Genomic DNA, 24,233 nt, shown 5'->3' on the forward strand with positions numbered 1-24,233 from the left:
CCCCCCTCTCTCTCTCTCTCCCTCCCAGGCCCTGCTCGTCACCCTGCCTGCCGGAGGGTCCCCGCAAGCTGGCTGGGGCTCTGGCAGCCGAGGGGAGAGAGCGCCCCACGGAGGAACGAGACTGGGAACCCCGGGGCCGGGAAAGGGCGGGCGGGCATCGAGCAGGACCCGAGGGCAGGCGGGTGTGCCCTGCAGCCGCCCCTGGCTCCCCTCGGCCCGCGTCTGAGCTGCGGGGCCACCACACCTGTGAGACACCCTGCGTGAGGAGGCCACCCAGCCGCTCCGTAACCGCACACCGCCCCTCCGCCGTGCCCGCCGCCTGAGCCACGCGGCCTGTGCGTCCCACCCAGCAGCCTCCCCAGCTTCTGGGGGCTCCTGGCCGCATCCCGTCAGTCTCCGCCTCGGCCTTCCCGTGGCCCCTCCCCCGTCCTCACATAGCTCTCCTCCATGTCATGTGACCCCTTCTCCCTGTTCACATGCCTACTCTCGTGTGTTCACGTGGCCCCACCCTCTTATTCATGTGACCACGCCCGCCTATTCACATGACCTAACCCCCTTGTTCATGTGACCACTCCCACCTGTTCATGCGGCCTGTGCGTCCCACCCAGCAGCCTCCCCAGCTTCTGGGGGCTCCTGGCCGCATCCTGTCAGTCTCAGCTTCAGCCTTCACGTGGCCCCTCCCCCGTCCTCACATAGCGCTCCTCCATGTCATGTGACCCCTTCTCCCTGTTCACATGCCTACTCTCGTGTGTTCACTTGGCCCCACCCCTTATTCACGTGACCATGCCCACCTGTTCATGTGCCCCCACCCTCTTATTCATGTGACCACGCCCGCCTATTCACATGACCTAACCCCCTTGTTCATGTGACCACTCCCAACTGTTCACGTGCCCCCACCCCCTTGTTCACGTGACCACTCCCACCTGTTCGCGTGGCTCCACCCCCTTGTTCATGTGACCACTCCCGTGTGGTACCGTGGCCCCACCCTCTTGTTCACGTGCCTACTCTTGCATGTTCATTTGGCCCCACCCTCTTGTTCACGTGACCACTCCCACCTGTTCACATGGCCCCACCCCTTGTTCACGTGACCACTCCCACCTGTTCACGTGGCCCCACTCCCTGGTTCAGGTGGGCCATCAAACCTGGAAATGCAGTGGTGGTGACTAAGCAACTGAATTTTTAATTTTATTCTTCCTCACCGAATTCAAATTAAAAAACCCCCAATATTTATTTTATTGATTTCAGAGAGGAAGGGAGAGAGAGAGAGAAACATCAATGACGAGAGAGAATCACCGACCGGCTCCCTCCTGCACGCCTCCCACTGGGGATGGAACCGTGACCTCCTGGTTCATAGGTCAGTGCTCACCCACTGAGCCATCCGGTCAGCACACATTTGAATTTTCAGAGCCACCTGTGGGAGGGGCATCCGTGGGTGGCACGGGCCCAGGTAGCCCAGCCTGGGAGGCAGGGGAGGGCATTGTCTCCCGGCCTGGAGCGCCACCAAAGCTCTGCCGGGGAAAAGGGGGCAGGTGCCGGGGAAGGCGGGGGCAGGTGCCGGGGTGGCGGGGGCAGGTGCCGGGGAAGGCGGGGGCAGGTGCCGGGGAAGGCGGGGGCAGGTGCCGGGGAAGGCGGGGGCAGGTGCCGGGGAAGGCGGGGGCAGGTGCCGGGGAAGGCGGGGGCAGGTGCCGGGGTGGCGGGGGTTGGGTCACCTCAGAGCCACAGGCAGAGCCAGTGCGGAGGGGCAGCGGCTGCCGGGACCCAGCGGGGCAGGTGAGGCGGGCGTCCGTGGTGCCTCGCTGCTCTCTGCCCGGGGGAGGGGACGGCGCGGTGCCAGGCGTCCCCGAGGCTGCGTTGTTCCCGCCTGTGTCCTCACTGGGGTAACAGGCTGCACCTCCCACTCGAGGAGACAGAAACGAGGTGCCCTGGGAGGACCCCAGCCTCTGGGGAGGATCCGGGACCCGCCGCCGGGGCCCCTGGAGGGCGCCAGCAGGTCACCCAGCCCGTGGGGCAGGGACCCTGGGACCCCGCAGACTCAGTCGCTCCGGGCGGTTTTTATAAACAGTCCCGCTGCCCCTTTTCCGTCCCCCAGCTCAGGGCAGCAGCCGGGGAGGGGGTGCCACCCAGGGAGGGGGACCGGCTGTGAAGGGGACGCTGAGGCACCACAGGTCGGAGAGGCAGGCAGGGGGCGGCGGGGGGGCAGGGACTGGGGGCTGGGACGCCTGGGAGCTGGGGGTGCGACCCCCTCCGGGTTCCAGGAAGGTCCCTCTGGGCACTGAGGGCGGCCTCCCTCCCGCCCCGTGGCCACCGGATCTGCTGGCCAGGTCGGTCCGCGCGCCTGTAGCCGAGAGCCGCGGTGTGTTCCGGAAACAGCCGTCCGGCCCCACAGTCTGCGCGGTGCTCCGGGCCGGCTCCTCTCGCCCGTGTTTCCACAGCGCTTGGCAGGCTCCGTGCCGGCATCTCTCCCTCCCCCCACCGGCCCCGGCCCCGGAGGGGTCCCCAAGACCAGGGGCCCACAGCCTGGAGCGGGCGGGAGCCGGCCCAGGGGCCTCCCTGCAGTGCCCAGGGCCAGGGTGGCCCCCCCGTGGCCCCTCGATGTCCGGCGGCCGGGAGCTCATTCGCAGGCGGCGCTGCAGGTCCTTTGACGTCCCACTCGGCGGCTGTCCGGCTGACGCGCTGTCTGGGGAGGAAGTGGGTCCCACAGGCCCGGGAGCCTGCCCAGCTCCTTGTCCGATGCCCTGTGGAAACCCAAGCCCCACCCGGGACCCCCAGGGCATGGCCTTGGCAAGGTGTTAGCTCTCCCGTGCCTCAGTTTCCCCACCTGTGAAATGGGGCTGTTGTGAGGATGAAGTGAAAATACTCCATACGACCCCGTAGCGGAGGCTCTGTGTCCTTTCAAATTTGTCCCAGGCGTCCTCAAACTACGGCCCGCGGGCCACATGCGGCCCGCCGAGGACATGGATCCGGCCCGCCGGGGGCCGCTGCCTGTCCTGCTTAGCAGCCGACGCGTCCCGGGCCCGTAGTGCGCATAGGAATTTGTTCATAGTTTTTTTTTTAAACTATAGTCCGGCCCTCCAACGGTCTGAGGGACAGGGAACTGGCCCCCTGTTTAAAAAGTTTGAGGACCCCTGGTCCAGACCCACAGCGCCCCCGACACAGAGTGCCCTGCTGCCCACGGGGCTTCGGTTACTCATCGTGACCTAGAGCTGTCGGTTCACCAGGGGGGACGCACGCCCAGCCGGACAGGGTGTTAGTAACAGGCCAGCCTGACGGCGGGGGGTCAGCTGGGAACTCAGCGCCTTGGCCACGTTCTCTGTGAACCGAGAGCCCTAGGAGACAGCCTCACACAAACGCAATCGGCCCCCCGCGCTGGCCAGTGCCGGGCAGGAGCCAGGACGGCGCCCGCTCCTGGTCGAATCCCGCGCTGGCCCAGCGAGACGGAACGTGAGCCGCAGTGTGACCTCAGATGTGACCTCAGACGGTGCAGTGGTCTCATCTTCACAGACGCTGTTTCTCGGGAACTATGGAGCCACAGGAAGTCGCAAGAAATGTGCAGGGAGGTCCCAGCACCCTTCCCCCAGCCTCCCCCTTGGCAACATCCTGCTGAAACCCCAGGACGCATCCAGCCAGGGGTCGCCCCCATTTCCTGAGCTCCCACTGGCGTGTGCGGGCAGCTCTCCGCACCCACAGGCCATGGGTCCAAAGTATTTGAAAACGAAAAGTGTGACGTGATGGCTGACCTGTACTCGGAACTGAACGTGTCCCTGTGCCCTGAACAATACCCTGTAGCCACTGTCTGCGCAGTAGCTACATTGTATCAGGGGTTGTAAGTAACGTGGAGACAAAGTGTCCGGGAGGATGTGTGAACGCTCCGGGCAGATTCCCGGCCATTTCTCCAGGGGCTTGGGCATCGGTGGGTCCTGGGACGGATGCCCCGTGGATGGGAGGGACGCCGTCGGTGCGTGGAGCCCTGTGCGGTGGTAGCACGTTGCCGCTTTGTTCCCTCGCCACGTGGCCGCCGTGGGCTGCCCCTGAGAGTCACGTCTGAGTGCTGTTCCCATCCGTCAGGCTGGCACCCCTACCGCACTGCCCACCTCCGTGGGGATCTCATGTGAGTGGGAGGACTCCGCCACCTCTGGCCGGTCCTTCTCCTCCCGCATAATTCCCTGGAGCTCCCTCCCAGGGATGGACCGGCGGCCCGTGCCTGCTGATTGCTGCGTATTCCACCGTGCGCACGCCCCATCCCCAGGCCACTTGGGCGGGGGGGGGGGGGGGGCAGGGGTGACGAACAAGCTGCTGGGAGCACCCCTGTAGGGGCTTTTGTCGGACGTGGTTTTTCTCTGGGGTCATCCCCGGGGGCGCGGTGCGGGGTCGTGTGCGCGGAGGTCGCGTGTTTAGTTGGAAAAGAAGTTGCCGACCTGTCTCCCAGAGCGGCCGTGCGGTCCTCTGCTGCCACCGGCAACACGTGACTGGCCCACTCTCTCGGCGTCCTCACCAGCGTTTGGTGCGGTCACTTTTTTTATTTTGCCATTCTGATGGCTCATTGTGGTCCTCTTGTGCGTTTTCTTTTTAAAAATTTTTTTTATTGATTTCAGAGAGGAAGGGAGAGAGAAAGAGAGAGAGAAACAGCAATAATGAGAGAATCATGGATCAGCTGCCTCCTGCACGCCCTCTACTGGGGATCGAGCCCACAACCCAGGCATGTGCTCTTGACCAGAATTGAACCCGGGACCCTTCGGTCCACAGACTGATGCTCTATCTGCTGAGCCAAACCGGCCAGCGCTGATAGCCACACTTTTAAAAGTAAAAACAGAGAGAGAGAGACAGACAGACAGACAGACAGACAGGTAGAGCTCATGTTGATCGTTCCCCGTGTACCTCACATGTGGCCGGTTCTCCCCGCGGTCGGTGTGAGAGGCTGCCGACGGGAGATGCTTGGCGTCCACGTGTGAACGGAGCCGTGGGGAGCGTGGGCCCTTCCCCCCGGAACCGCCGTGGCAGGGGCCGATGCCACGCCAGGCTCGGGCCGCTCGGCCCACTCTGCTCCGAGCAGGTCGGCGTCCAGCTTGTCTTCCACGTTCTCTGGTCGCCCCTTTCCTCCCGGCGCCCCCTCTCCCTTTGTCCTGGGGGGCGGGGGCTTCTCGGAGGAGGTGGGAGTGTCCCTGGCTCCGTGCAGGGTCTCCTCACGGCCCAGTGTGAGCGACAGGAGCGAAGTTCTCCTGAAGCCAAGCCCCTCTCCCCCCCCCACCCCCCCCTGCCCTGGAGAGGAGGCAGCTCGGCCTCCCTCCCGAGAGGGGCTCCCCGGGACGGCACGGCGCTGGCGGGATGTCAGACTGGCAAACCACACAGCCCTGGGGACCCTGATGCAACCCTGGCGGAGGATGGGGGGCTGGGGGACCGAGCGGAGGCCTCGGGAGCTGCCAGGAGCGGGGCCTGCGGGGACCTGCGCTGTCGCCATGCGGCCCGTGGCTGACGAAACAGCCCTGCGAGGGGACCCGTGTGTGTGATGCAACCGCCAGCCCAGCCTCGGTTTGGGCCGCAGCGGGAGGACGGGCGTGGTCACGCGGGCCTTCCGCTCCCTGCAGCCCGTGGCCCTGCCTGTGATGTGTGGGGACACAGGCCCCCGGGGCCCCTCCACCGACGCCCAGAACCGGTCCCTGCGTCAGGGGACCCGAAAGCGCGGTCTCCCCACGGCCCAGCCACGGGCGCCCCTCGCCGGCGCCGACAGCAGGTGGCGCAAGCAGGTCCCGGCTCCCGTGGCTGCAGTGGCGGCCGGGCCCTGATGCGGCCCTGAGCCCCGGCCCGGGGACATCGGCTCCGCGCTCCCGCCTCGCCCCTTCTTGCCCCCATGCATCCTGCGTCCCCAGGAGGAGATGCTGAGACCAGCCCAGGGCTCCGGCGGGTGCACCCCACTGTTCAGCATGTTGCTGGCTCCCAAAAGGGGGGGCAGCCCCTCTAGGGAAGCAGGGCCTCTCCCAGGGGCTTTGGGCTAGAAAGGGCTGCAGGAGGGAGGCGCCACTGGGGGGGGGGGGTCAGGGAACAGGAAGTCGGAGTGGACATGTCCTGGGATGAGGAGGCAGGGCTCACGTGGGCCCTGAGAAAGGAGAGCCCCCCACATTGGGGGACGGGGAGGGAGGGACTCCGGGAGGTGGGGGTGGCCCCGGAGCCCGGGCTGGGGCGGGGCGGGCGGCTGTGCGGCTGTGCGGATCGGATCCGGCCGCCTCTGTAAATATTTAACACCAGGATTATTTTTGTCGCCGCAGCCTCCCTCCGGGCCTGGCGGGCCGCGGGGCAGGTGTCGGGTGACCAGGGGCTCCGTGCTCCACGTGGGTGCTGTCCCGGTGACCACGGCGTCACTGGGTCGCTGTCCCCCGTTGGGAGAGGGGACGGACAGGCAGCGGGGCCAGCACCTTCCGGGGAACGACCCCAGTGACAAGTATGGGTCTCGCGTCTCGGAAGCTTCCCTGGTGGCAGTTGAAGGTGACGGTTCCCCACCCGGCCCCGTGGCTCAGGGGCTGAGCGTCGACCTAGGAACCAGGAGGTCAGGGTTGGATTCCCGGTCAGGGCACACGCCCGGGCTGCGGGCTCCATCCCCAGAGTGGGGCGTGCAGGAGGCAGCTGTCCATGATGCTCTCCCATCATGGATGTTTCTCTCTCTCCCTCTCCCTTCCTCTCTGAAGTCAGTAAAAATATATTTTAAAAAAGAGAGAAAGTGACAGTTCCCTGAGCTTCCAAACCGCACCTGGTGGCGTGGCAGCCGTGGAGGCCAGAGCCGGGCACCCTGGGGGGTCTCCCGCCACGGCCCCACCCGGGGTGCAGGGACCACAGGGCGTGCCCCGAGCCGGGAGGCGCCAACCGGGCAGACTGCTGTGCACGCGGGCACCGAGGTCCCCCGGGCCGCTCCCGCGAAGGGACGGCCGTTCCCGCCAGCCCCGCCGTGGGCCTGTGTGGGCACCGCCTCCTGCCCGTCCCCAGGAGGACGAAGGCGAGGCTGTGGCACCACCTTTGCGCTCCCTTCCTGAGGGATCCGTGTGCCCAGCAGGTGGCAGGCTTCCCCCAGATCAGCAGGGGTATCCCCTGCCCCAGTCACCCTCCCCCCTACCCCCCCCCCCCGCCCCCGTCCCGGATGGCCCTGCCTTTCCCCCTCCCCTGTCCCCTCCTTCTCCCCTCCCCCCACCCCCCTCCCCACCTGCTCTTGAGCTGGGCTTCTTTTTTTTTTTTTAAATATATTTTTATTAATTTCAGGGAGGGAGAGGGAGAGGGAGAGAGAAACATCAATGAAGAGAGAGGATCATGGATCGGCTGCCTCCTGTACGCCCCCCACTGGGATGGAGCCCGCAACCTGGGCCTGTGCCCTGACCGGGAATCGAACCCTGACCTCCTGGTTCCTAGGTCGACGCTCAGCCCCTGAGCCCCGCCAGCTGGGCCCGAGCTGCGTTTCTTTCTGAGCGGGTCGTGCTGCCGGTGCCCACGGCAGGGCCAGCCAGCCCAGACCCCAGCCGGCTCCCGGCCAGCCCAGACCCCAGCCGGCTCCCGGCCAGCTCAGACCCCAGCCGGCTCCCGGCCAGCCCAGACCCCAGCCGGCTCCCGGCCAGCCCAGACCCCAGCCGGCTCAGACCCCAGCCGGCGGCCAGCCAGCTCAGACCCCAGCCGGCTCCCGGCCAGCCCAGACCCCAGCCGGCTCCCGGCCAGCCCAGACCCCAGCCGGCTCAGACCCCAGCCGGCGGCCAGCCAGCTCAGACCCCAGCCGGCTCCCGGCCAGCCCAGACCCCAGCCGGCTCCCAGCCAGCCCAGACCCCAGCCGGCTCCCGGCCAGCCCAGACCCCAGCCGGCTCAGACCCCAGCCGGCGGCCAGCCAGCCCAGACCCCAGCCGGCTCCCGGCCAGCCCAGACCCCAGCCGGCTCCCGGCCAGCCCAGACCCCAGCCGGCTCCCGGCCAGCCCAGACCCCAGCCGGCTCCCGGCCAGCCCAGACCCCAGCCGGCTCCCGGCCAGCTCAGACCCCAGCCGGCTCCCGGCCAGCTCCCGGCCGGTCCTTCCCGGGGTCTGTCTCCAGTTCCAGCTGGCGCGCCCGCCAGACCCTCCCCCTCCTCCCCGGTGCGTGGTGCGGAGCGGTTGGCGTGGCCGCCTCCCGGGCCTGGCCTCTGGCCTCCGGGCCTCGGGGCGGGGGCACTGGCCGATGTCAGACCCAGGATGGGGCGGGGTCAGCCAGGGTCCGCGGGGCACAGGGGTGTGGCCTGCGTCCTGTCCTTGCCACGCCCCCTGTGGCTGTGCTGACCCTGGCACGGCCCCCAGGTCTCAGGGTGGCCTGGTGTGGAATGTGTGTGGCTGGCCCTGCCTTTAGCGGTAGTAACAGTGTTGTCATTGCTGTCCCGAGCCGTGTGCTCGGTGCTGCCGTGTGCTCGGAGCTGCTGCCGTGTGCTCAGAGCTGCTGCCGTGTGCTCGGTGCTGCTGCCGTGTGCTCGGTGCTGCTGCCTGTGCTCGGTGCTGCCGCCGTGTGCTCGGTGCTGCCGTGTGCTCGGTGCTGCTGCCGTGTGCTCGGAGCTGCTGCCGTGTGCTCGGTGCTGCGGCCGTGTGCTTGGAGCTGCTGCCGTGTGCTCGGTGCTGCCGTGTGCTCGGTGCTGCCGTGTGCCCATGGGACCTTTGCCCTCCCCCCATCCCCGCGACTGTGGCTGGAGCCCAGGGGGCTCTCTTGTCCTTTCAAAACTGAACATGAGCCTGGGCAGCGAGGGAGGGCCCTGGCTTAGAACACAGCCCTGTACACGCATCACACAATACATATGCACATGTGTACACACACGGACATGCGTCACAGCATACACACAATATGCATGGGCACATGTGCACAAATACACATCACAGTACATGCAATACACATCACACCACACTCAATATGCATGCACACACATACATAAAAGCTCATACATGAACACACAAACATGTATACGACACGCATGCACAAACATGTGCACACTCACGTGCACACACGGCACACACTTACATGCATGAGTGCACACTCACATGCACAGGTGCACACTCACACACACAGGTGCACTCACATGCATGAGTGCACACTCATGTGCACGGGCATGGTGCACACTCACATGCACAGTGTACACTCACACAAGGGTGCACACTCACGTGCACGGGCACGATGCACACTCACACACAGAAGTGCACACTCACATGCACAGTGCACACTCACAGGCTTGGTGCACACACGCACAGTGCACACTCACGGGCATGGTACACACTCACACGCACGGTGCACACTCACACGCATGGTACACACTCACACGCATGGTGCCTGAGTCGGGAGAGAAGGCGCAGTGCCCTCTGCGTGTTTGCTTTTCCTCTGTGTTTCTGTTCCAGTCGCTCTCAGGGTGGCTGGGTGCCAGGTCCCCGCAAGCTTACGCTGTTCCCCTCCGGTCGCACTCGGCGAGTCAGCCAAGACCCTCCGAGGGTCCCAGCTGCGCCTCCCCGCTCTCCGGGGCCACAGAGTAAAGGCTGAGGAGGGGCAGGTCCTGCCGGTCTGACCAGCGCTGTCGAGGCGCTCCTGCCCCCCAATCCAGCTCGCCTTGCTCTCGCAGCGCCCTTTGCCCCGAGGACCGGCTGGGGCAGTGGCCAGGGCCCGCCCGGAGGAGTGAGGCCGGTGGCAGGACTGGGAGCCGTGGTGCATCCCGGCCCCTCCCCCTCCCCCACCCCCTCCCTCTCCCCCTCCCCCTCCCCTCCCCCTTCCTCTCCCAGGAGGACGGGGCCTGGTCACCAGGGCCTGTTTACACTGTGTTAAAAATAGCCATCCTCAAAGAAGCCGCCCCCCCCCCCCCCGCGGGGAGCTGCCCCTGTGGGTGGGGGGCGTGGCCTGGAAGATGCACCCTCCGCGCTCCTGGCTGGAGGTCCCCCCTGCCTGGGGCCGTGATGTGGCCACCCCGGGGGGCCCTGGGCCTGGCACACCTCCCGGTCGGGGCCCGCTGGACACCAGACCCCCCCAGATGGCTCTGCTCCCAGGCTGCTGAGGAAGGGACCCGGAAACGGCCGCGGGACCACAGGATGAGCCGGGACAGCTGGCCTCACGCCCAGCTCCTCCCGTCGTGACAAACGCAGCGGCGGCGGGCGGCGAGGGGCCTCAGACGCGGGTGTGGCGCAGGGTTCTCGCTCAGCCAGACCTTCCTGTTGACCTCAGGGGTGACGTCGCCCCTAAAGGCCCAGCCTCCGGCGGCCGGGTAGCCGGGCGTCCCGGGGTGAGTGGGAGGCCCCGCAGGGCGTTGGTTCCCCAGATTAAACCCTTCCATTCCCTGCTGTGCCAGGTGCGGGCTCTGGTCCCGCCCGGGTGGGTGTCTTTCCCGAGGAGGGCCTCGGGGGGCCTCTCGGGGGGCTCCGAAGTGGTGCCCGGGTGCAGGGGGCGGGCAGGGCTCTGACTGACATCACAGAGGGCATGCAGACCCGCGACGGGGCGCACGTGCCCAGCGCCTCCCCCAAGTGCCAGCGTGCAGGGCGCGGACGGAGGCGCATTGGCCTGCGGTGCGGGATGGGACCGAGGCCGCCCCCCGCGCCCTGGGTGGGGGCGGGGGCGGGGGGGGGCCTCACAGCGTTTGTTCCCTGGTCTCCCGCTGGGTGGGAGGCGTCTGTCAGCGGCGCCCAGACACCAGCAGGCCCAGGCGCGCAGCCGCAGCTCCTCCCGGGGCAGAGCCATTGGGGGGTGCTGTTCCCCAGCCTCCTTCTTCCCGCGGAAACCCCGCTTCGTGGAGCCAGTTTGGCGGGAGAGGGGCCCCTAATTCGGCCCCCTTGGACCTCGGAGCCGTGACTGGCAGTTGTCATCGGCGGGGAGTTGTGTCTTTGGGGACACGGAGCCGGAGTGGGGAGCGTGCAATTAGAGGGTCTTCGCGCAGGAAGTGAATGAGCGACGAAGTAGCGTTTAGCACAGCCTACGGGGGGGGGGGGGGGGTGCGTGTCTGAAAGCAAAGGGGGGTCCATGCGAAGCGCTGGAAGGAGAGGGCCTGGCCGGCGGCCGCACCCCTCGTCTGACTCAGTGCCCCAGGCCCTTGGAGAATGGGGGCCGCCAGCCTGGGGCCGGTGGGAGGGCCCCTGAGCCAGCCACCTGCCCAGCTTCCTCGTCATAAAAACCACTTAGCTACTCCTCCCACGTGTCTGCACGGGATCGAACAGGGTCCCCAAATTCACGTGTCCCTCCGCTGAACCCCAGAGTGGGTCCTTCTTGGGGAGGGTCTTGGCAGATGGGCTGAAGGTGAGGAGGTGAGGCCATCCGGGAGGAGGTGGCCCCACATCCAGTGAGCGTCCTCGGAAGACACAGCAAAGGACGCGGACCCGGAGAAGGCCCGTGACCAGGAGGCGTGCTCGGAGGGGTGCGGCCCCGAGCCCAGGAGTGTCCGCGGCAGCCGCCAGGCCTGGGAGAGCCCCAGGACCGCTCTGGGCCCGCAGCGGGAGCACGGCCCAGCGGCCCCTGCGTTTGGGACGCCTGGGCTCCGGGACGGGCCGGCCCTGGGAGCGGTCAGCGGCCATGCCCGCGCCTGCCTCCATCTGAAGGCAGAGAACGGCTGGTGGGCAGAGGAAGCCGGGCCTGGAGGCGCCTGGGTCCGCCTGCTTTTGCGTTTTGTTTTTTATCGATGTCAGAGAGGAAGGGAGGGGGGGGAGAGAGAGATAGAAACATCAGTGATGTGCCGAAACCGGTGTGGCTCAGTGGATAGAGCAGCCTTGGGCAAACTACGGCCCGCGGGCGGATCCGGCTGTTCTATCCGGTTCTCTTGCTCTCCCCTCCACTCCTTTACTTTGAATTTATATTAGTTCACACAAACACTCCATCCATGCTTTTGTTCCGGCCCTCCGGTCCAGTTTAAGAACCCATGGTGGCCCTCGAGTCAAAAAGTTTGCCCACCCCTGGGATAGAGTGTCGGCCTGCGGACTGAAGGGTCCCAGGTTCGATTCCGGTCAAGGGCATGTACCTTGGTTGCGGGCACATCCCCAGTGAGGGGTGTGCAGGAGGCAGCTGATCGGTGTTTCTCTCTCATCGATGTTTCTAGCTCTCTATCCCTCTCCCTTCCTCCCTGTAAAAAATCAATAACATATATTTAAAAAAAAAAAAGAAAAGAAAAGAAACATCAGTGATGAGAATGATTGATTGGCTGCCTCCTGCACGCCCCCTACTGGCGGGGGGGGGGGCGGTGATCGAGCCCACAACCTGGGCATGTGCCCTTGGCCGGAATCGAACCTGGGACCCTTTAGTCCGCAGGCCGACACCCTATCCACTGAGCCACCCCGGCCAGGGCCCCGCCTCTTTTCTCCCCGCGCTGAGGACTGAGGCAGGTGTGGCCGCTGGCCTGCGGGCTCAGCTCCCAGCGGAACAGGGTTTCGCTGTGTCGTCTTTGGCCGCTCGCCTTGGGCGGCGTGAGGGACTTGTGAGGGGCCGTCACCCTTGTTCCTTCTAAAGTGACGCTGCTCACCGGAGCCGCCCTGGGAAACGGGAAAGGCCTGTGCTCCGCGTCCGGTGCAGCCATTGCTAACGTGGGGCCCGTTTCCTCCGGCCCGTGTTTGTTTTCTTGTTTGTTTGTTTTTGTTTGTTTGTTTGTTTTTAATATATTTTATTGATTTTTTACAGAGAGGAAGGGAGAGGGAGAGAGAGTTAGAAACATCGATGAGAGAGAAACATCAATCAGCCGCCTCCTGCACACCCCCCACTGGGGATGTGCCCGCAACCAAGGTACATGCCCTTGACCGGAATCGAACCCGGGACCCCTCAGTCCGCAGGCCGACGCTCTATCCACTGAGCCACACCGGCCAGGGCAGAATGTATTTTTATTGATTTCAGAGAGGAAGGGAGAGGGAGGAGGAGGATAGAGACATCGATGGAGAGAGAGAATCATGGACCGGCTGCCTCCTGCAGGCCCGCGTTTCACGGCCCCCCACTGGGGATGGAGCCCGCACCCCGGGCCTGTGCCCTGACCGGGAGCCCAGCGCCACCTGCTGGTTCAGAGGTGGACGTCACACCCTGAGCCACGCCGGCCGGGCCCCAGCGCCCGTTTTCCATGTGGTCACAGCTTCACGTTTGGAAGAGTCACATGATGGGTGAGGCACGGGGTGGGGCCTGACCTGGGGACCCCGAGTTCCTCACTCAGCTGCGCCTTCGAAGCGGGTTCGAACGCGCCGGGCACGGGCAGGCTCTGCAGGGCCCCGCTTGCCCCCCCCCCCCCCCCCGGGTTCAGCCCTGAGCGGGCTGCGCACGTACCGCGGGGAGGAAACCCCATTTCCTGTCCCGGTGCAAGTCCGGGAGCCGGGAGCCGGGAGCTCGGGCCTGGGCTTGCGGGGCGGTGACGCTCGTGGCTGTCTCCGCAGCGAGGATTTCACAGCCGCGCTGGGCCGGGGGCCGGGGGCAGGGGCTCCGGGAGCGGGAGGCGTGGTCTCCGCTGCCGGGCCATTAATTACGGTGTTACCGTGTTTATCCGCCTGCCCTGCTCCCTCAGCCTCCAAGCACGTCGGCAAATGCCTGCGGGGAGGACGGCGGACACACGGCTCCTGCCAGCGGCGTCTCCGGCGGGATGGATGGGCCGGGTAATCCCGTTAAGCCGCGGAGCCCGGCAGCCGCGCAGCCAGCACCACCCTGCTGGGCGGTCACATGGGCCGGGGACACTGGGCCGGCCGGGGGCGCGGGCGGCGGTGCAGGGAAAGCCGTCTTGCTGTGACTTAGAACCTGACCACGTCGCTCTGTCCGACTCACTCGCAGGAACTGACATGAAAGCAGCACTCACCGGGGTGCGTCCCCTCCCGGGCGGGCGGGCCGGCCGTCATTCTCGTGTGCCTGTGCAACTGTGTGCGTGTGCACCTGCATGCCTGTGCAACTGTGTATGTGTGCAGCTGTGTGCGTGTGCAGCTGTGTGCGTGTGCAGCTGCGTGCGTGTGCAGCTGCGTGCGTGTGCAGCTGTGTGCGTGTGCAGCTGTGTGCGTGTGCAGCTGTGTGCGTGTGCAGCTGTGTGCGTGTGCAGCTGTGTGCGTGTGTGCCTGTGTGCGTGTGTGCCTGCGTGCCTGTGCAACTACATCGTGCACGTGCATGATGTTCATGCCCTGATCGTCCCAAGTAGAACCTCCCTGCGAGCTGAACAGAAGTACAGAGTGACCGTGGCTCCCTGAGGGTGAGTTAGCTGTGGGTTTTGCACGGATGCCTTTTGCCAGGTTGAGGGTGTGTCTTTCTATTTCTAGTTTGACGAGGGTTTTTATTATGAAAAGGTGCTGGGTTTTTGTCATCGTGTGTTTTTTCCTGCAGCTAGTGAGAGGGCTCTGTGGTTTCTGACCTTTACTGCCCTGGTGCGTGACCTTGACCTCCATGTATTGAGCCACCCTGGCATTCCTGGCCTAGGTCCCCCTTGGTTGTGGTGCATAATCCTTTCATATGTTGTTAGGTTTAGCTTATTATTCCTGATGGTCAAAATGATGCATTATGCCTTTTAGAAAACTTACAAAATAAGGGACAAGATGAAAGGAAAGCACCAGCATGCCATCTGAAGTTCTCCTTGTTGTAATGTTGGTGTAGTTCCTGCTTATACCATCTACATATATATAAAAGGCTGATATGCAAAGTGTCCCCTCGGGAGTTCGACCGGGAGAACGGGAGTTCCATCGCTCGCTATGACGTGCACTGAACACCAGGGGGCGGCGTGGAACATGGCGGGCCACCAGCAGTGGCAGGGCACTGAGGGGGAGGGAGTGAGCGAGGGAAGGTGGAGGGGGAGCGGGGGAGGGTGGGGGAGGACCTGATCGGCCCTGATCGCTGGCCAGGCCTAGGGACCCTACCTGTGCACGAATTTTGTGCTCCGGGCCTCTAGTGTAGATCTAAAATACAGGTAAATAGACTTCGTATATAAAACCATATCGACATCATATTTCATATAGTTTTGTATCCTAGTTTCTTCTTTCAATATAATAGTGTGAGAATTTTCTTTAGTCAAGAAATACTTTTATAAAATCTGTCACAATCTATGACAATATTCCCCTACTGTTAGAAATCCAGTAATCATACTGCGTCGAATGTTGGTGTTTGCACTGAAGTGTGATTAAGGTGCAGTCAGCGGTGTGCATCTAAAGTGCCCGGTTTGCTGAGTTTTGCCGTGCATACGCCACTGAGCCCATCCCCACCGTCGCGGTAATGGGCCTCCCCAGCACCACAAGGCTCCTGGTGGCCTCTGTGAGGCACCCTCCCCGCCGCCCCTCCCCCCCGGACTTACCTGTCTGTCACTGTAGACTCGTTTGCATTTCCTGGAGTTCGCTGTGGACGGATCATGCAGATGAGTGCTCGTTCTGTTGTCTGGCTTCTTTGTCAGCACCGTGATTCCTCGGTGTGTCCACCCGTCGCAGGCACCCTCAGTTCATTCATGTCCCTCGCCGAGTCCTGTTGCCCTGTAGGTGTCCCCCACAGCTGCTTCGCCCGCGTACCTGCGGGGTTGTGTCCAGCTCTCAGCTCTCACGCACGAAGCTGCCACGGCCTGTTGTGCGGGATTCTTGCACATGGACATGTGCTGTTATTGCTCTTGCTGCATCCTGGGCGTGGCAGGGCCAGGTGCTGGGGTGGGTGGGTGTTTCACGCTGTACATTCCCAGCAGCACGGGGCGGGGGCGGGGGGGAGGCTCAGTCTTTGAGGTTAGCCTCCCAACAGGTGCGCAGGAGCGGCTCGCTGGGGTTTGCCTTTGCATTTTCCCTGCAATGCAAATGGTCGAAAGGTCGATGTTAATTCCTCCCCCCGCCCCCGCCACGCGCACACACACACACACACACACACACACACACTGATATCCAGCTGCTCGGACACCAGCTGCAGAAACCGATCCTTTCTCCACTGGGTCTTCATCAGTGATGCTGAGTAGTCCTTCATGCAGCTTTGGGTCCGGTTTCTTTCCCTTAACACGATGCACTGGAGCTTCACGCTTGCTGTTTGTATCGGAGACTTGCTCCTTGCCATCGCTGCTCGCTACTTTGTATCTGCTGCTCGTTTACTTTGTATCCGCTGCTTGCTACTTTGTATCCGCTGCTCACTATTTTGTATCTGCTGCTCACTACTTTGTATCCGCTGCTTGCTACTTTGTATCTGCTGCTCACTACTTTGTATCTGCTGCTTGTTACTTTGTATCCGCTGCTTGCTACTTTGTATCGCTGAGTCGAGGTCCCTGTACAGAGGAGCGCTGTGCGGGCTCCGTTCGCCAGTGGAGAGATGTGCGGTCATTCCTGGTGTTGCGATTGCGAATGCCGCTGCCGAAACGTCCTCGCAGATGTTGTGTGAACGCTCCCAGGCCTCCTGGGTGGACGCCCGGGAGTGGGATGTTTGGCCTGAGACGCTGCCAGGCTGTTTCCCACATTTCGTTTTGCTTTCACTGCTCATCTGGCACCCCCACCGGCGCGCGTGGGATTCCAGTCGCCCCGCACTGTCCGCTTCCACTTGCTGGTTTCTGAGTCATTCTGTCCGGCGCGCAGTGGGTCACACCGTTCCTCTGTATCACACGGCGGCTCGTTTCCGTTTCTCTCCGAAAGGATGGTGCCTGGTGCTCATTGGCCACCTTATCTGGAGAAAAATCTGCTCCCGTCTTGGGCCACTTTCTTAAATTGTGTTGTTTGTTTTCTTATCGCGAGCCTTGCGGCTTCTTTCTATGTTCTGGGCACAGATTCTTTCCCAGATGTGTGCTTTGCAGGGATCTCTTCCCAGCCGGTGGCTCGCCTTTTTATGTCCTTAACCGCGTCTCCCAAAGGGCAGAAGGCTTCCCATGCTGATGGAGCCAGTGTTTCCCCTGTGGACCAGCTCTGGCGGCGTAGCTGAGGACTCCCTAACAATGCCACTCAGTTTGGTTTTTTTAATATATTTTATTGATTTTTTTTACAGAGAGGAAGGGAGAGGGATAGAGAGTTAGAAACATCGATGAGAGAGAAACATCGATCAGCTGCCTCCTGCACACCCCCCACTGGGGATGTGCCCGCAACCAAGGTACATGCCCTTGACCGGAATCGAACCTGGGACCCTTGGAGTCCGCAGGCCGACGCTCTATCCACTGAGCCACACCGGTTAGGCCGATGCCACTGAGTTTTAAGATTCCTCACACATGCCGAAGCCGGTTTGGCTCCGTGGATAGAGCGTCGGCTTGCGGACTGAAAGGTCCCAGGTTCGATTCCGGTCAAGGGCATGTACCTTGGTTGCGGGCACATCCCCAGTGGGGGGTGTGCAGGAGGCAGCTGATGGATGTTTCTCTCTCATCGATGTTTCTAACTCTCTATCCCTCTCCCTTCCTCTCTGTAAAAAAATCAATAAAATAAAATAAAAATAAAAAAAAGATTCCTCACACACCTTCTGGACACGGGCCCTTATTGGGTATGTGTGTGGTGGACATGCCTCCGGGGCTGTGGCCTGCATTTTTGTTTTTCTTAATGCTGTGCTTGAGCACAAGGGTTTTCATTCTTCCCCTTGATGAACTCGTTCTTTTGTAATTTGTGCCTTTCGTGTTCCGAGAAACCTCGGCCTCTTCCGCGGTCGTGAAGGATTTTCCTTGTGGGTCCTTGTCGAATGTTTGGGGTTAGGCATCCGATCCGGGCCTGCCATCCAGAGCGAGTGACTTGCTGTGTATGGCATGAGGGAAGGTCGACGTTAATCCCCTCTCCCCCTGCCCCCCCATTTGTGGAAAACTATCCTTTCTCCACTGTATCTTTGTCAGTAACGAGTTGACCGAGTTTGTCTATTTCTGGACTCTATTCGGGTCCTTTGATTTAAAAGTCAGCCTTTTCACCTGTGCCAAGCAGCCTCCACGGCTGTAGGTTTGTAATAAGTCTCAAAGTCAGGTAAGTGCTCTCACTTTCTTCTTTTGTAGAGTTGCTTTGTTTACTGTAGGCATTTTGCATTTCCATGTGAATTTTAGAGTCGACTTGTCCATTTTTGTCCCTCCCCACAACATCCTGCTGGATTTTTAATTGGGATTGTGTCGAATACATAGAGACATTGGGTAAGATTACTATCAACTGTTGGACTCCATGGACATGGTACACCTCCATTTATTTCAGGTTCCTTTCATTTCTCTCAACAAGGTGTTGTGTTTTTAGCATAAAGGTCTTGAATGCCATATGTTAGATTTATTTCTAAGGATTATATAGGTAGGGTTTTTTTTCCTACTCTCATGGAATTGTTAAATGCCTCACACTTCTCCATGTGCCCGTTGCTAGTCTTTAAAAATACAATTGCCAAAACCGGTTTGGCTCAGTGGATAGAGTGTCGGCCTGCGGACTGAAAGGTCCCAGGTTCGATTCCGGTCAAGGGCACGTAACTTGGTTGTGGGCCCATCCCCAGTGGGAGGTGTGCAGGAGGCAGCTGATCGATGTTTCTCTCTCATCGATGTTTCTAACTCTCTATCCCTCTTCCTTCCTCTCTGTAAAAAATCAATAAAATATATATAAAAAAAAGATTGTTTAAAAAAAATACAATTAATGTTTGTACATTGACCTTTTTCCCTGCAATCTTGCCAAATTCACGTATTAGTTCTTTTACAAAATATATATATTGTCGTTGATCTCAGAGAGGAAGGGAGAGGGAGAGAGACACAGAAACATCAATGATGAGAGAGAACCACTAATCGGACCGCAACCCGGGCCTGTGCCCTTGACCGGAATCGAACCGTGACCTCCTGGCCCACAGGTTGACGCTCAGTGGCTGAGCCACACCGGCCGGGCTCACGTATTAGTTCTCATAGTTGTCCTATAAATTCCGTGGGGTTTCCCTGTGATATTGTCCTCACAGAGGGACAGTTTACTTCTTCTCCTTTCCCTGCCTCGGCCGAGGCGAGCGCCTCCAGCACGGCACGGAGCGGACGCGGGAAGCAGCCGTCCGCGCCTTGTCCTGACGCGGGGGGCGTGTCCATCCGTCCGTCCGTCCGTCTGTCCGTCCACGGGTGCGGTGCTCCCCGCAGGATGCCTGGGGCTGCCTCTAGCGGCTCCAGGAGGCTCCCTCCTCCTCCTGCGCCGACAGTTCTGGTCGCGGACGAGGGTTAGACTTGTGTCGGGCGCTTTCCCGTCACGATCCTGCGTGTGTTTGCCCCGAGCGCCTCGGGTTACTTAGGGCGATCACCGAGCGTGTAAAGGCCTTCAGCCTTTGGCATCCGCTTTCCGAACGGCCGATCCGGGGAATCTGACCAGGCTAGGTCCCCTCGGCCGGGCAGGGGCCTGCTTCCCCAGACCCTCCCCCCGCCCCCCCCCCACCCCCCGCAAGATTTTATCACTGAAAACCACTGCCAGTGTCCCGGGCCTCCCCCAGCGCGCTTCCGTCTCCGTTTCCGCTGATTTCATTCCTCCGGACGTGAGCATCTATCTCCCTGGGTGTTTGTGTTTGGTCTCGATGCGAGTGACATACTGTTTCAGCTTGAAGAGGTGAGTCCTTGTCCTACACATGTTTGTCCTGGGTTTGTGCTGTGTTTTTTTTTTTTTTTTAAATATATTTTATTGATTTTTTACAGAGAGGAGGGGAGAGGGACAGAGAGTTAGAAACATCGGTGAGAGAGAAACATAGATCAGCTGCCTCCTGCACACCTCCCACTGGGGATGTGCCCGCAACTCAGGTACATGTCCTTGACCGGAATCGAACCTGGGACCCTTCAGTCCGCAGGTTGACGCTCTATCCACCGAGCCAAACCGGTCAGGGCTGTGCTGTGTTTGATGCACTGTGTGGGGTAGAGCAGTTTTAGGCTCACGGCACAATTGAGCAGGAGGTGCAGAGACTTCCCCCGCACCCCTCCCCGCACTGCACGGCGCCCTCCCCCCCCCCGCCCCCCCCGATCCCGCCAGGTGCGTTTCTTACGATGAACGAAGCTGCGTGGACACAGCGCCGCCGCCAGAGCCCGCAGTCCGCGTCAGGGTCGCGCTGGTGCAGCACAGTCCATGGGACCAACATAGAAGGACACGCATCCACCCGTGTAGCACCCCCCCCCCCAGGGTTTCACGCCCGAGAAGCCCTCTGGCCCGGCCCCTCCCCACTCCACCCGGGGCGCGGACCTACTGGCCCCGTAGCCTGCCGTGTCCACACGCCACACGCCGAATCGCGCCGCCCGCAGCCTTCTCGCCGGCGTCGCCCTCTCGGCCACATGCGTTTCCGTGTCTCCCGTGTCTCTCCGTGGTCTGACAGCTCTTCCCCTTTCAGCGCGGAATCCGTGTGCCCTGCACGTGCCGTGTTCGTCTACCCACCGCCTGCTGAAGGGCATCTTGGATGCTTCCGAGTTCTGGCAGTTGTGAGGGGCCCTCAAAGGGGGACACTGTTTCCAGGCCTGCTCCCCAGCCCTCCCCTCCCCTACTCCACACTCACCTCCCCGCCCTCCCTACACGCCATGGGTCAGGCTGGGGCTCCAGAGCCCAGATCCTGGTGGGAGAAACCCCAGCTCGGCTGCTGTGGCCGGAGGACTGGTCCCTGGTGGCGAAGGAGCCTGGAGAGACGCCCCCCCCCCCACACACACACACCTCCCCGCAGCATCCGGCCTCCGGCAGAAGTCTGTAAGCCCTTGCCAGCCCCTTGGGGGGGATCACCCGCATGAATTAATTGTTCCGCGGACTCAGAGGTCTCGGGATGAGCAGAAACAAGAACAAATGAGTACGTTTGGTTTTACTTGGAAATGTTACCATCTGGCCTCAAGGTCTCTTTGACCTTGAGAAAGAAGCGCAACTGAGCTCTTCCGGAGGTGTCTTCCCCGCTCAAGCTTCTTCTGAAAGCTGAGTCCTCCTGGATGTGTCCGTGTGCGGCTGTCGCTGTGTAACAAATGACTTCTAATGTTGCAACTTAAAACAACAACCTTTTTTTTAAAAAAAAATATATATGTTATTGATTTTTTACAGAGAGGAAGGGAGAGGGAGAGAGAGTCAGAAACATATATGAGAGAGACACATCGATCAGCTGCCTCCTGCACGCCCCACCATGGGGATGTGCCCGCAACCAAGGTACATGCCCTCGACCGGAATCGAACCCGGGTCCCTTGAGTCCGCAGGCCGACGCTCTATCCACTGAGCCACACCGGTCAGGGCTCAACAACCTTTTTTCACTCACGTTCTCCTAGGCCGGCCGGGCTAGGTCAGGCGGGGCTCCCACAGGCTCCTGTGGCCGTCTGGGGGCGGGGGGGGGGTTCAGGGTCTGAGATGGCCTCTGTCCAGGGGGCGGGGCGGGGTTCAGGGTCTGAGATGGCCTCTGTCCAGGCTTCCTGAGGCCAGGGACTCCGGAATGTCACTTACCCTGCAGCATCGTAGCCGAGGCAGCTGGCAAGGCCCGCCCACATCCAGGGCGGACAGAGGGCGGCACCCTGGACCGAGGCGGCGGCGGACCTCGGACTCGTTCGCAGGAGAGAGCGCACCTGCTCGGCGCTGGGGGGCGCGGGCGCCCTTTCCGCCCCCGATGGTCCTCAGAAGAGGACAAAAGCTGACCAACGCGGCATTTCTCAAGTTTAGCATCTTCCCGCTTTAGCTGCAAAACATTTTAACTTACAGCGCATCGGGATTTATCGCCTACATAACCCATCCTTTTTTTCCCGTTAATGCGCCACGCACCGTAACTTTATGAACAACCCAATTATATGCAGCTCATACGAGTATTTCTAGAACCAAACTGCTCGCGTGTGTGAACAGAGTAAAAGTGGAAGCTGCCTATGTTTCCATTTTCCTGAGGGTTTTATGTCCTTACGACTTCCCCTCCACCTTCAAGATCCCCCGCCTTTCCAGGTTCGCCCCAGCACGTGTACTGACGCCGCGCGTCCTGCGCCGGCCTGTGCCGGGAGCCGGGCCTGCAGAGCTGCGGGAAAGGGTCCCTAACACCGGGGCACCGGTCTTGAGGGGTCACAGATGTCGCCTGGCTGACCCCGCCGACTGTGCCGTCACCTGCCATGACAGGTCCCCAGGACCCCGAGGCCGCCACCAGCTTTGCTCCAGGATGCCCCGCTGCTGCCGGTCCCAAGCACAGTGCCCTGAGCTAATGCACCGCTCAGTGGTGCGTGCGAATCCCCCCTGTGGAGCTGCAAGGGCTGAAGCAGGCTTCTGCCTGGGGGAGGGATGCTGCCGGGAGGTGTGCGGGGGGGTAGGGGGTGGTTTGGGGGGGGCCCTTCCGGCTCCTTCCCCACCGGGGACCAGTCCTCTGGCCACAGCAGCCTGGCAGGGTGCTCCGCCCACTGTCCGCGGCTCGGCCTGGCCCTGGGTCTGGAAGCCCGGCCTGGCCCTGGGTCTGGAAGCCCGGCCTGCCTGTGGGGTGAGCAGGCCACGGCCTGTTGGGAAGGGCGGGCAGGTTTGGAGGGGGCGCTGGGTGCTGGGGAGCGGGGTGGGGTGCGGTGGGAGGGGCTGGAAATAATGCCCTTTGGTGGGCCCTGTGGGGCTGGGTGGGGAGGGAGCCCAGGATGGGCTGGGGGAAGTGGGCGGGACCAGGCGCCCTGGGCCGCTGCGGCCTCCTGTTCAGCGAGCCGCTAGGACCCGCATGGAGTGCCGGGCGGGGGGGGGGGGGGGGGCGCTTCAGCCCCGCAACCTGCCGCGTTTGGCAAAAATCATCTCACCGTGCAGCTCGGTCAGGGTCCCCATGGGGAGACGGGCTCCCTCAGCCCTTTTGGGTGGAGCTTGCTGACAGCTGACCTGCCCCTCCCACCCAGCTGCCTGCTCCCCCGCCCCCCAGGCTGCTTCCTCGACAGCCAGGTGCCCAGGACGGAGGACGGAGGACGGCTCGGCCGCTTCTCCAGGCGGGTGGGGAGGGGCCGCGTTGTTGGGGGCAGCTTCGGTCCTGAAAAGGCGGCCTTTGTCTTTCGGGAAGTTCCGGGCGATGAGGGGCTGTGCGCAGGCAATCCAGAGGCGCTGCATCCTCAGCCGGGGTGCCCGACTGGGGTGCGTGGCCGAGGAGGGGTGCCCGACTGGGGTGCATGGACGAGGAGGGGGTGCACGGCTGAGGAGGGGGTGCGCGGCTGAGGAGGGGGTGCCCGACTGGGGTGCGCGGCCGAGGAGGGGTGCTGGATTGGTCACCTGCCGGTGATGTTCTGGCTGAGGTGGGAACGCGGGGTGCAGGGCCACAGCCAGGCCTCGCCGGAGCCCGGGCCGCGGTCCACAGCCCACGCAGCCTCTTCTCGGATGCGTGTTAAATCCCGCGGACCGCCTTTCACCCGCGGTGTGGCCGAATCCACGCAATAGAGCATTTTCCGTGCGGGGTTCCGAACGAATCCGCGAGCCCCTTTCCACGCAGAATCGGTGGGTTGTGCTGCTGCACCTGGAGCTCAGAAGCAGTAAACTGGGCCGCTGAGGACACGGGCTGCTGAGGACACGGGCCGCTGAGGACACGGGCCGCTGAGGACACGGGCCGCAGAGCCGGGTTCAGGTCCCAGCTCCCCGCCTGCCTGCTGCGCGGCCTCAGGAAGGTCATTGAGCCCCCCCTCTTCTGTGCAGTGGGGGTCCTAGCACTCCGCATTTCACAGGGTCCTCGGGGGCCGATAACGGCACCTGGGAAGTGGTTAACCCAGGGCAGGCCCGTACTGAGTGTCGAACAAATGTTCACGGTTAGTGTTAATAACAGTCATAACCCACCTGTTTCCTAACTGGGCCGATACGTGTTCAGGAAAAGAGTGAACCGGTTTGGACCCTAGCAGAAGCCCCGTGCTGTCTGGAATGGTCAGGAAACAGCCCGCAGGACCTGGGGGCCCCGCACGGCGTTATTCTACACCAAGCCCTGTCATGAGCCCCACTTGGCAAATGAGAAAACGGAGGTTCAGAGAGGCTTGGTAATGCGCCCGAGGCCACACAGCAAGGCCTTGTCTCTGTGACCTCCTCTGTCTGTATGAAGTGGAACCGAATTCGATCACGAAAATGCTTTCCCACCCACATGTCGATGTCATTGCACGTGACTTGCGATGGATCCACGCATTCGTTCATGGGTGTCTGAGAGCCTGCTGTTTGCACGTGTGTTTGGCCTGTGTGTGTGTGTGTGTGCGTGTGTAAGCCGGGGAGCATGTTTAAAGGGTCCCCCACGCCCTCCCTGTCCTTCCCTTGGGGCCACACGGACAGAGAGACACGTGGCCATCACACGCCCTGCTCCCCAGCTCCCCCTCCAGCGCGGACGCCCACCTGCGCTTCCCCGACAGCGACGGCCTCCTGCAGACCCCGCGCTGGGACGAGCCGCAGCGGGCGCGGGCCCTGGAGCAGATCTGCGGCGTGTTCCGTGTGGACCTGGGGCACATGCGCTCCCTGCGCCTCTTCTTCAGGTGAGCGGGCTCG

The 24,233-nt window shown here is 62.4% G+C and overlaps 1 protein-coding gene across 12 annotated transcripts in view; it reads left to right on the forward strand.

Moving 5' to 3' along the window:
• TBC1D16 (TBC1 domain family member 16) overlaps positions 1-24,233 on the forward strand; it is a gene marked incomplete at its 3' end in the record, with an annotated part of 60,914 nt that overhangs the window by 19,846 nt on the left and 16,835 nt on the right. For all 12 annotated transcript variants that reach the window (XM_080678966.1, XM_080678967.1, XM_080678961.1 and 9 more), the window contains exon 4: positions 24,059-24,220. In XM_080678966.1, coding sequence (XP_080535092.1) covers positions 24,059-24,220 — 162 coding nt within the window. The remainder of the gene's footprint in view (positions 1-24,058; positions 24,221-24,233) is intronic.

Source organism: Plecotus auritus (genome assembly GCF_963455305.1).
Source record: "Plecotus auritus genome assembly, chromosome: 7".
In the NCBI taxonomy this organism is placed as follows: domain Eukaryota; kingdom Metazoa; phylum Chordata; class Mammalia; order Chiroptera; family Vespertilionidae; genus Plecotus; species Plecotus auritus.